This window comes from Gossypium raimondii, unplaced genomic scaffold (genome assembly GCF_025698545.1).
Source record: "Gossypium raimondii isolate GPD5lz unplaced genomic scaffold, ASM2569854v1 Contig00022, whole genome shotgun sequence".
Lineage (NCBI taxonomy): Eukaryota > Viridiplantae > Streptophyta > Magnoliopsida > Malvales > Malvaceae > Gossypium > Gossypium raimondii.
The window spans coordinates 1-12,795 of record NW_026291181.1 but is presented as its reverse complement, the minus strand read 5'-3'; the positions used below and the strand labels follow the sequence as shown (position 1 = coordinate 12,795).

Here is a 12,795-nt window from a genome sequence, read left to right as displayed (position 1 = left end):
GGAGAGGGTTTTAAAATTCAAAGCCGTCAAAATAGATGAGTTTTGGGGTTATTAATATTATTTTATATTGTTCAATAAAAATTAATTGTTTTGGTGGTTGAACATGTGAGATCAAAAATTAATTAATTGATTAATTTAATTATCGATCTAATTTTAAAATATTAATATTTCGGTATAAAATTAATACAGTGCACACAAATTAATATAACCGAAATCTGTACGAAACCAAGCACCTTAATTTAATACATAATTTAACATTCATATAAAATATTATCTTGGAAATATATTGAAAGAGGAAAGTAATCGTATGTAAATGGATAACTTGGAAGAGATAGTGAAGCAGGAATCATTATATTAAAAGTGGCATCTTCTCGATGTACGGCTGCTCACTATTTTGACTGCATTTATCGTTTGATTCTTTTCTTAATTAGCCAAACTCATGTTAACAATGGTATAACAGTAATTAATTACTTCATGGACAGAACATCAATATATAAATACCCCATATATAATAAGCAACAACGTATCAAAATACACCAAATAATGGGAATTGGAGAACGCCCATTTATACAAACAAATATAAGTGGGCAAAATCAATACTCATAACAAAGACACAAAGACGACTAAAAACCTTATTAAACTAGATCCAGTATGCAGCATAACAGAAAAGGGGGTATTTCAAGGAGTAGAACGAGAAGGTGGTGGAGAAAAGAAAGGAATAGAGGGAACTGCAGTTGGGATTGAGGAATGCTTGGCAGAGGCGGCAGTCCTCTTGGCAATGTGGTAGGAAGTGGAGGAAGCGCCCCAGGGTTTGGGAGATTAGGAAAAGATGGCAATGGTGGAAAGAGAAAGGAATAGGGGAACTGCAGTTGGGATTGTGGGGACTGAGGAATGCTTGGCAGAGGGGTAGTCCTGTTGGCAATGTGGTAGGAAGTGGAGGAAGCGCCCCAGGCCATGGGAATGATTGTCAGGATGGCGTTGGGAGATTAGGGAAAGATGGTAAACTTTGCGGTTGAGGCTGCTGCAGAAGGTGACGAGCTGCTAGCCCAACATCAATGCTTGCAAATGACAAAGCAATCAAGAATGCTAAAGCAAGGCAATTGAAAGAGGACATTTTGTTCAGAGATTTCGAAACAAATGAAGCATATGAAACAAAGTTCTTTATCTGAATAGTCGTGGGTGAATAAAACAAAGCATGGTATTGAGGTTTATATAGGCATTGGAACAGTGAATAGAAATCCCCTGCCCCTAGACAATGCTCCATGCATGCCCCCAAACCAAAATAGCTCCACATGTTTTTTATTTTTTTCATTTTAATTTTTTTAAATAAAAACTCTGTAATGATTTGAATTAATTTTAACTTATTATCAACGTTTTTGTTTTATTTTTATTTTACATTAATTTTACCTATTCTTTAATTAACAAATTTATAATGACTTAGAGTTAATTTGAGAGAGTTTTTTTATAATTGGTCTTATAATAAAATTTTACAAAGCAGAAATAAGTTCCACAGTGAAAACATGATCCTTAAATTTTTGGAGATAACCATGTTAATTTTTAATCCCAACCAAAATTCTAAATAATTCTTTTATGTCATATTAAATACAAGTAACGTCTTATAAAATTGTCAATAAATTATGCATAGTGACAAGGTTATTCAAATCTAATTTTATTGTTAATACCTATTTCTATTTTTCTTCTACTGTCTTCAACTTTAAATATAAAGGGATTGAAATTTTAAGAATTGAGATTTCTTTTCTCTGTATTAGTGGACGTTTGATTTTTGTTTTATTTTTTATTGGAATTGATACATATCTTTTCAGATTTATCAATATATTTTAAAATTTTATAAGATATGTATATAAATATATTAAGAATATAAAATGAATGAAACTAAATACATTTCACATATAAAATATTCATTAATCAACTTAAGAAATAAAATTTATCATTCAAATAATCAAAATTATTAATAATAATCTCATTTAATATGAAATTTTAAGGATTTAGCTCATTTACTTAATAAAAGTAGATGAAAGGTGAATGAATATTTTTTTATAATCGGGTGAATGGTTTTTTCTTAATTATATTTTTAATGTGAAAGCATATTCTAATTTTTTAAAAACTTTACATTCCGATGTAGTATTTTTAATTAGTCACGTTTCAATTCAGTTTTAGCATAATAGAAAATAATTAAAAGTTTAATATTTTAATATTATTCATCGCGAGACGGTGCACTATGTTCTAGCAGGTATGATGGAATTGATCGGAATGAGTTGGTGCAATTGGTACGGACCGAAATTTTTACCAGTGTAGAAAAAGGGTGTTGGGTGTTTCACAATATTATTGAAAGCAAACCAAAAAGACCAAGAACCGATGAACCCGAGAACTAGAATAAACTGCATTTAAACTACAAATCATCTGTCAATTAAGCCGTATTTTCACATTTTTTAAACCGGAAAAACAAAAATTACACTTCAAATCCCTTGAGCCATTGTTATACTTTTTCTATGCACTCAATGAAATAAAACACAACATAAAAAAAATAAGCACCATCTCTTTTATTACTTTTATTACTAAAATAACTTTTTATTTTCTTGTGAAAAACCTAAGATGGACTTACAACATATAATCAAAGGAAAAAAAAAGACAAATTAGGAAAGATGAAAGATGGGGAGAGTGTTTTAAAATTCAAAGCCCTCAAAATAGATGAGTTTCGGGTTATTAATATTTTTTATATTGTTGATAGTAAATTACTTGTATTGGTGGTTGAACCTATTGGATCCAGAATTAATAATGTGATTGACTTGATTATGGATCTAATTTTAAAATATTAATATTTCGATATAAAATTGAAACAGTGCACACAAATTAGTATAACCGAAATCTGTACGAAACCGACCACCTTAATTTAATACATAATTTGACATTCATATAAAATATTATCTTGGAAATATACTGAAAGAGGAAACTAATCGTATGTAAATGGATAACTTGGAAGAGATAATGCAGCAGGAATCATTATATTAACAGTTGCATCTTCTCGATGTACGGCTGCTCACTATCTGGACTGCATTTATCGTTTGATTCTTTTCTTAATTAGCCAAACTCATGTTAACAATGGTATAACAGTAATTAATTACTTCATGGACAGAACATCAATATATAAATACCCCATATATAATAAGCAACAACGTATCAAAATACACCAAATAATGGGAATTGGAGAACGCCCATTTATACAAACAAATGTAAGTGGGCAAAATCAATACTCATAATAAAGACACAAAGACGACTAAAAACCTTATTAAACTAGATCCAGTATGCAGCATAACAGAAAAGGGGGTATTTCAAGGAGTAGAACGAGAAGGTGGTGGAGAAAAGAAAGGAATAGAGGGAACTGCAGTTGGGATTGAGGGAATGCTTGGCAGAGGCGGCAGTCCTGTTGGCAATGTGGTAGGAAGTGGAGGAAGCGCCCCAGGGTTTGGGAGATTAGGGAAAGATGGCAATGGTGGAAAGAGAAAGGAATAGGGGAACTGCAGTTGGGATTGTGGGGACTGAGGAATGCTTGGCAGAGGGGGTAGTCCTGTTGGCAATGTGGTAGGAAGTGGAGGAAGCGGCCCAGGCCATGAGAATGATGGTCGGGATGGCGTTGGGAGATTAGGGAAAGATGGTAAACTTTGCGGTTGAGGCTGCTGCAGAAGGTGACGAGCTGCTACCCCAACATCAATGCTTGCAAATGACAAAGCAATCAAGAATGCTAAAGCAAGGCAATTGAAAGAAGCCATTTTTGTTCAGAGATTTCGAAACAAATGAAGCAGATGAAACAAAGTTCTTTATCTGAATAGTTGTGAGTGAGGAAAGCAACGCATGGTATTGAGGTTTATATAGGAATTGGAGCAGTAAATAGAAATCCCCTGCCCCTAAACAATGCCCAATGCATGCCCCCAAACCAAAATAGCGCCACATGTTTTTTATTTTTTCCATTTTAATTGTAGTTCATTTTTTAAATAAAAAATTTATAATGATTTGGATGAATTTTTAACTTATTATCAACGTTTTTGTTTTTGTTTTATTTTCTATTAATTTTACGTATTCTTTAATTAACAAATTTATAATGACTTGGAATTAATTTAACAATATTTTTTTTATAATCGTTCTTATAATAAAATTTAAAAAGATGGGAATGAGTCCCACAATGACAACATGATCCTTAAATTTTGGGTGGTAGCATGCCTTTAGTCAAAGGATCTGATAACATCTGCTCAGTGTTAATGTGCTCAATGACGACTTTATTTTCTTTAACATGTTTCCTTATGACTAGATACTTAAAGTCGATATGTTTACTTCGACTTTCACTTTTTTCGCTCTTAGCCATAAAGACAGCAATTGAATTGTCACAATATATGAAATAATCGAAACCTATAATGACTCAGCTCAAAAAACTAGAGCCTCAAACCCAAATTAAATTAAATCAAAATCATAATTTATTATATACAATTGCATAAAATTAACATATTTTAAGTGTCATAGTGCATGTACATTAAATTTAGCGGGCCCAAAACCTACCCAAACCCGAGAAACCAATACAACCCAAAAACAGACTAAAAAACCTAAGCCCAAAAACCAGCCCAATAAGCCCAAATCTAACCCTAGCCCAGAAACCCAAATCAGAGACAAAAAATAAAATTTTCAAACCCTAGGTGCGCCGCACCTAGGGTTCTCTGCCCTGTTGGCCACCGCATGCTAGGACCTGCTGCCACCGCCCTTGTCCCATCGCCTCGCGCCTAGCCACTTGCCACTGCCTGCAGCACCAACTCCACTATTCAACCCCAAAATGAAAACCAAACACATGCAGCGAAGCAAAAACAATGCAAAATAGTAGAAAAAATAGATAAAAATGTATTGTAAATTGGCTATAAAAGCACGGATCTCACCTTGTAATCTTTCTTCTTCTTTTTCACGACGTTAGAAAATAAAAAAAAAAAAAGTTTCAAGGTGATTATCTTTATTATTTTAGATTTCGATTTTTTTATTTTATTTTCATTTTATCTTCTTATTTTATGCGAAAATAAAAAGAAAAGGAGAAAGAAACATACAGATACGGCCCTTAGATCCGTCGTTATCACCCTTGTGCCGTCGGATTCGGGTTTAGGAAGGGCTAAGACCTTTTTTTCTCTCCTTGTTTCCTCATTCTAAGATTTTGGTCTTTGAAGCGTTTCAACGCACTGATCGAAGCAGCCCTCTTACTGCCGTACGTCGACCGGATGGCCAAGCGATAACCTGTTGGCGAATTTGGAGGGATCGAGAGAGGCTAAAGCTCTCTTCTTCTTTTTCGAAAAATGAAGTTGGAAATGTTTTTTTTTTTTACTATGTATATAGGGTATAAAACGATGCCGTTTTGGACCTTAACATCGGTAGCCAAAGCAGCGTCGTTTTGCCTCGACCCGTCTTGATGACCCGACCACAGGGGAGGATCGCGTGTTTTCTTAAAAGGGATATTTGAGCGTCGGTCCCTCCGCTTTTGCACGCATTGCAATTTGCCCTTTTCCTTCTTTTCTTTTATTTCAATTCACCGCATAATTTTATTTTTGTTTCATTTTAGTCCACGTAAAGTGATGCATTTTGAAGGCGGGATATTTCCTTTTGGTCCCCTCCTTTCACGCATCACAAATTAATCCTTTGCCTATTTTATTTTTGATTTCTCCCAGGATTTTGTTTTGTTTTCAATTTAGTCCGTTATTATTATTATTTATTAAACTAATTAGTTTTATTATTATTATTATTATTATTATTATTATTATTATTATTATTGCATTTATTATTATTACCTACCTTATTATTATTATTATTTACCCATTTATACCGTTTTTAGATTTTGTTATATATATATATATCATACTTACATATATATACATACTTATATATTTTTAATTTTTATATATGTACGTACTTATATTTTTTATATACTTTATAATTTATATATACATATATACATACATATTTTTAATATATTTTAAACATATATATACATTATCATTATTTACTTGTTTATATATATATATATATTTTAAACTTTGTTGTATTTATACACATATATTTTTATATTTTTATAATTTTTTTATTTTCATTATTGCTATTATTGTTTTATTGACATTTATTTATTTATTTACATGTCTATTATTATTATTATCATTATTTTTTAATGTTTTAGTTTTTATTTGTTTATTACTTGTTATTGTGTATACATGATTGATTTTTTATATTTGTATTCTTATTTATTTATCTTTCTGTTTTGCCCATATTATTTTTACTTACATTATCATAATCGTTATTCCATTACATCAATTTTTACCAGATTAAGTAAAAAGAAAATTTTGAAAATAAAGGCAATACTCAGTATTTGGGATTTTCGAGAGGATTGAGCCCTAACGCATTGGGTTCCAATTTTCTTCGTTGAATCTAAATAATCGAGAATGCTCTTTAATCAAAAAACATAAATAAAAAGTTCATTATCGAGAATTCAATACGTTGTGTCCTAACGCATTGGATATGACACGTTCTTTTCTCGAAATAAGGATTTTCTAAAAATAATAAAGGCAATATTCAATGTTTAGAATTTGAGAAATTGTGCCTTAACATATTGGGTTGCGATTTTTCATCGACTTAAACAATTGAATATCCTTTTAAATTTTATTGCACGAGTTTTTGGGCAAACTCATTCTTGAGGAGGTAAAATATCATGCCCTAACTCATTAGGTGTGACATTTTCTCTCTCAAAATGAGAGGTCTTAACGGTAATTTGATTTATACAAGTTTTTTAATAAATAATCGTATTTTAAATCTCTTTAAAGTTTCTAATTCTCGACACTAAGACACTAAATAATCAACTACGTACCAATCTTGGGCGTTACGAGGTGCTAATCCTTCCTCGACGTAATCGACTCCGAACCCATTTTCTCGAATTTGTGGACCAAGATCGTTGTTTTAATAAACTCAAATCGTTTATTAAAACAACCACTTTTTAAGGTGGCCCAATCACACCTCATCAAAAAAGATTTGTGGCGACTCCCATTTTCGTTTTCATTTTCAAAACCCAAGTCGACCCCATTTTCACAAAAAAATGGTGTCAACAGTGCACATTAAATTAAAGATTATGTTTGACATTATAGATTGAAGCAATATTCATGTGTAAAATTTTGAGATTTATTTCCTTAATTAAAGTAATATTTCAAATAGAATACTTAAACAATCCTCCATGTTGGCAAACTTTATGTACATTAGAAACGAACTAAATAATTAGAATAAATCTAAAGTATGGCTTACATTTAGTTTATTCACAATGTGACTTAAACTTTGGCCTTCAAGATTTCACGGTCTCAAATTATGTCTTAAAATTTTAAGATCATTTTAGCTTTGATAAAAAAAATCAAAAGTTTAGAAAGTTAGGATTGTTGCTTGAGGCGTGAATATCCCTAGTCTTTAGGATATTCATGGATTTACTATCTTTCAAGATTTAATTTGTATCATGCACAATGAAAAATTGAAAAAAATTCCCATTTGAATGGAATTGAGCTATTAGGCTCAAGCCTCGGTATGCTATATATATTCTCTTATTTTGAGTCTTACAAGTTTATAATAAACCAAATCTATATAAACATCATTTAATAAGTGTATCTAAAATATGTTTAATATGTGTAATTCTTTAAAATACATGAAAACTTCAAATATGGTTTAGGTCATTTTCAGATTTGTCTTATTTTAGGTTCAAATCATTGAATTTGAGGCTATGTTTTTCATGTCTAATCATTATTGATCCGAATCATTTTAAATTTTGATCAGTTTAAGTTCCAATTATTTTGTGATCAAATCATTTTAAGTTTAGATAAATTTGGGTCAATTCGAATTTGACTTAATTACGTAATTACCTTTTTTATAATAAATTGAGCTGAATGAAATTTAGATTGGAATTTATTTAGTGTGCCTTTGTGTTTAAGTTGAAATTTAAACATCTGTATTGGAAATACACATGTTAATACAATTTTATGTTAAAGACAATAATACTGACAGAGTTGATTTGGGAGATAAACATGTTAATTTTTTAATCCCAACCAAAATTGTACATAATTCTTTTATGTCATATTAAATACATGTATAAAATTGTCAATAAATTATGCCTAGCGACAACGTTATTCAAATCTAATTTCATTGTTAATACCTATTTCTATTTTTCTTCTATTGTCTTCAACTTTAAATATGAAGGAATTGAAATTTTAAGAATTGAGATTTCTTTTCTTTGTATTAGTGGACGTTTGATTTTTTTACTAGAATTGATGCATATCTTTTCAGATTTATCAATATTTTTAAAATTATTTAAGATATGTATATGAATATATTACAAATATAAAATGCATGATACTAAATACATTTCAAATTTAAAATATTCATTAATAAACTTAATAAATAAAAATTATCATTCAAATAAATCCAAAATTATTAATAATAATCCATCATTTAATATGAAATTTTAAGGATTTAGCTCATTTACTTAATAAAAGAAGTGAAAGGTGAACGGATATTTTTTATTTGATGATCGGGTGAATGGTTTTTCTTAATTATATTTTGAATGTGAAAGTATATTCCATTTTTTTAAAATTTACATTCGATGTAGAATTTTAATTAGTCAAATTTCAATTAAGTTTTAGCATAATAGTAAATTATTAAAAGTTTAATGTTTTAATATTATTCATGCACGGACGGTGCACTATGTTCGGCAGTGTATTGGAATTGATCGGAATGAGTTGGTGCAATTGGTACAGACCAAAATTTTTAACAGTGTAGAAAAATGGTGTTGGGTGTTTCGAATGTTATTGAAACCAAACCAACAGACCAAGAACCGATGAACCCGAGAACTAGAATAAACTGCAGTTAAATTGCAAATCATCAGCTGATTAAGCCGTATTTTCAAATTTTCTAGATTGAAAAACAAAATTTCACTTCAAATCCCTTGAGCTTCTGTTACACTTCTTCTCTTAACTCAATGAAATAAAACAAACCATAAAAAGAATAAGCACCGTTTCTTTTATTACTTTTCTATTAAAATATTTTTTTCTCGTGAAAACCTGGGCTTATAACATTCAATCAAAGGAAAAAAGGACAAATTAGGAAAGATGAAAGATGGGGAGAGGGTTTTAAAATTTAAAGCCTTCAAAATAGATGAGTTTAGGGTTATTAATATTATTTTATATTGTTCAGTAAAAATTAATTGTATCGGTGGTTGAGCGTGTGAGATCAAGAATTGATTATTTGATTAATTTGATTATCGATCTAATTTTAAAAATATTAATAATTCGATACAAAATTAATATAGTGCAGACAAATTAATATAACAGAAAATTGTACGAAACCGAGCACCTTAATTTAATACATAATTTGACATTCATATAAAATATTATCTTGGAAATATATTGAAAGAAGAAAGTAATCGTATGTAAATGGATAACTTGGAAGAGATGATGAAGCAGGAATCATTATATTAAAAGTGGCATTTTCTCGATGTACGGCTGCTCACTATTTTGACTGCATTTATCGTTTGATTCTTTTCTTAATTAGCCAAACTCATGTTAACAATGGTATAACAGTAAGTAATTACTTCATGGACAGAACATCAATATATAAATACCCCACATATAATAAGCAACAACGTATCAAAATACACCAAATAATGGGAATTGGAGAACGCCCATTTATACAAACATATATAAGTGGGCAAAATCAATACTCATAATAAAGACACAAAGACGACTAAAAACCTTATTAAACTAGATCCAGTATGCAGCATAACAGAAAAGGGGGTATTTCAAGGAGTAGAACGAGAAGGTGGTGGAGAAAAGAAAGGAATAGAGGGAACTGCAGTTGGGATTGAGGGAATACTTGGCAGAGGCGGCAGTCCTCTTGGCAATGTGGTAGGAAGTGGAGGAAGCGCCCCAGGGTTTGGGAGATTAGGGAAAGATGGCAATGGTGGAAAGAGAAAGGAATAGGGGAACTGCAGTTGGGATTGTGGGGACCGAGGGAATGCTTGGCAGAGGGGGTAGTCCTGTTGGCAATGTGGTAGGAAGTGGAGGAAGCGCCCCAGGCCATGGGAATGATTGTCGGGATGGCGTTGGGAGATTAGGGAAAGATGGTAAACTTTGCGGTTGAGGCTGCTGCAGAAGGTGACGAGCTGCTACCCCAACATCAATGCTTGCAAATGACAAAGCAATCAAGAATGCTAAAGCAAGGCAATTGAAAGAGGCCATTTTTGTTCAGAGATTTCGAAACAAATGAAGCAGATGAAACAAAGTTCTTTATCTGAATAGTTGTGGGTGAAGAAAACAAAGCATGGATTGAGGTTTATATAGGCATTGGAGCAGTGAATAGAAATCCCCTGCCCCTAAACAACGCCCCATGCATGCCCCCAAATCAAAATAGCGCCACATGTTTTTTATTTTTTCCATTTTAATTGTAGTTCAATTTTTAAATAAAAAATTTATAATGATTTGGATGAATTTTTAACTTATTATCAACGTTTTTGCTTTTGTTTTATTTTCTATTAATTTTACCTATTCTTTCATTAATAAATTTATAATGACTTAGAATTAATTTAACGAGTTTTTTATAATCGTTCTTATAATAAAATTTAAAAGGTGGGAAGCGAGTCCCACAGTGACAACATGATCCTTAAATTTTGAGTGGTGGCATGCCTTTAGTCAAAGGATTAGATAACATCTGCTCAATGACGACTTTCTTTTCTTTAACATGTTCTCTTATGACTAGATACTTAAAGTCGATATGTTTACTTCGACTTTCACTTTTGTAGCTCTTAGCCATAAAGACAGCAATTGAATTGTCACAATATATGAAATAATCGAAACCTATAATGACTCAGCTCAAAAAACTCGAGCCTCAAACCCAAATTAAATCAAAATCATGATTTATTATATACAATTGCATAAAATTAACATAATTTAAGTGTCATAGTGCACATTAAATTAAATTTTATGTTTGACATTATAGATTGAAACAATATTCATGTGTAAAATTTTGAGATTTATTTCCTTAATTAAAGTAATATTTCAAATAGAATACTTGAACAATCCTCCATGTTGGAAAACTTTATGTACATTAGAAACGAACTAAATAATTAGAATAAATCTAAAGTATGGCTTACCTTTAATTTATTCACAATCGACTTAAACTTTGGCCTTCAAGATTTCACGGTCTCAAATTATGTCTTAAAATTTTAAGATCATTTTCGGTTTGTTAGAAAATCAAAAGTTTAGAAAGTTAGAATTGTTGCTTGAGGCCTGAATATCCCTATTATTTAGGATATTCATGTATTTATTATCTCTCAAGATTTAATTTGTATCATTCGCAATGAAAAATTGAAAAAAATCCCATTTGAATGGAATTGTACTATTAGGCTCAAGCCTCGTTATATAATCTCTTATTTTGAGTCTTACAAGTTTATAGTAAACCAAATCTATATAAACATCATTTAATAAGTGTATCTAAAATATGTTTAATATGTGTAATTCTTTAAAATACATGAAAACTTCAAATATAGTTTCGGTCATTTTCAGTTTGTCTTATTTTAGGTTGAAAGTATTGAATTTGAGGCTAAGTTTTCATGTCTAATCATTATTGATCTGAATCATTTTAGATTTTGATCATTTTAAGTTCAATTATTTTGTGATCAAATCATTTCAAGTTTAGCAGATTTGGGTCAATTCAATTTGACTTAATTACGTAATTAACTTTTTTATAATAAATTGAGCTGAATGAAATTTAGATTAGAATTTATTTAGTGTGCCTTTGTGTTTAAGTTGAAATTTAAACATTTGTATTCGAAATACACATGTTAATAGAATTTTATTTTAAAGACATAGGACCGAATTGATTTGGGAGATAAACATGTTAATTTTTAATCCCAACCAAAATTGTACATAATTCTTTTATGTCATATTAAATACATGTATAAAAATTATCAATAAATTATGCCTAGTGACAACGTTATACAAATATAATTTCATTGTTAATACATATTTCTATTTTTCTTCTACTGTCTGCAACTTTAAATATAAAAGGATTGAAATTTTAAGAATTGAGATTTCTTTTCTTTGTATTAGTGGACGTTTGATTTTTGTTTGATTTTTTTACTAGAATTGATGCATATCTTGTCAGATTTATCAATATTTTTAAAATTATTTAAGATATGTATATAAATATATTAAAATATAAAATGAATGAAACTAAATACATTTCAAATATAAAATATTCATTAATAAACTTAACAAATAAAATTTATCATTCAAATAAATAAAATTTATTTAATATGAAATTTTATGGATGTAGCTCATTTTCTTAATTAAAGAAGTTGGAAGGTTAATGAATATGTTGTTTTTTTTTACAATCGGGTGAATGGTAATAGCCCAATTTTACCCGGGCCCAGTGGCAAAACCAAAACAAAACCAAAAATAAAAATTGTGTCCAAAATATAAAGAGTCCATTTACAATAAATAAGCCCAAATTACTTAAAAATCACTACCCAAATTGAAGACAGCGGATCTTATTTCCCTGGCGTTGCAGTGGAACAAATTAAAGCTAAAAATTATGGCGGATCTTATCTTCCTAAAGTTGCAATGGAGCAGATTGAAGCCACCAGCCTTATCTCCATGAAGTTGCAGCGGAGTACACTAAAGACAACAAATCTTATTTCCTGGCGTTGTAGTAGAACAAATTAAAGATACAAATTAT

The 12,795-nt window shown here is 30.3% G+C and overlaps 2 protein-coding genes across 2 annotated transcripts; both read right to left on the bottom strand.

Annotated features, from left to right (window-relative positions):
- Positions 1-490: 490 nt before the first annotated feature.
- On the bottom strand, positions 491-3,854 carry LOC128031901 (myosin tail region-interacting protein MTI1-like). The gene is made up of 2 exons (XM_052627241.1): positions 3,371-3,854; positions 491-698 (listed from the first exon to the last, which is right to left on the bottom strand). Exons 1-2 carry the CDS (start codon positions 3,786-3,788, stop codon positions 679-681), a joined length of 438 nt encoding a protein of 145 aa, XP_052483201.1. The 5' UTR covers positions 3,789-3,854; the 3' UTR covers positions 491-678.
- Positions 3,855-10,001: 6,147 nt separating this feature from the next.
- Positions 10,002-10,298, bottom strand: LOC128036575 (protein PELPK2-like). Its single transcript, XM_052627242.1, has one exon. The coding sequence runs from the start codon at positions 10,296-10,298 to the stop codon at positions 10,002-10,004; it is 297 nt and encodes a 98-aa protein (XP_052483202.1).
- Between the last annotated feature and the right edge of the window lie 2,497 nt (positions 10,299-12,795).

Excerpts from the sequence above, each read along its gene's own strand:
- LOC128031901 (XM_052627241.1), bottom strand. The coding sequence starts at position 3,788 with ATGGCTTCTTTCAATTGCCTTGCTTTAGCATTCTTGATTGCTTTGTCA. Across the intron at positions 699-3,370 it reads TCCTTTCTTTTCTCCACCAC|CTTCTCGTTCTACTCCTTGA; the intron begins CTTCTCGTTCTA and ends TTTCTCCACCAC.
- LOC128036575 (XM_052627242.1), bottom strand. The coding sequence starts at position 10,298 with ATGGCCTCTTTCAATTGCCTTGCTTTAGCATTCTTGATTGCTTTGTCA.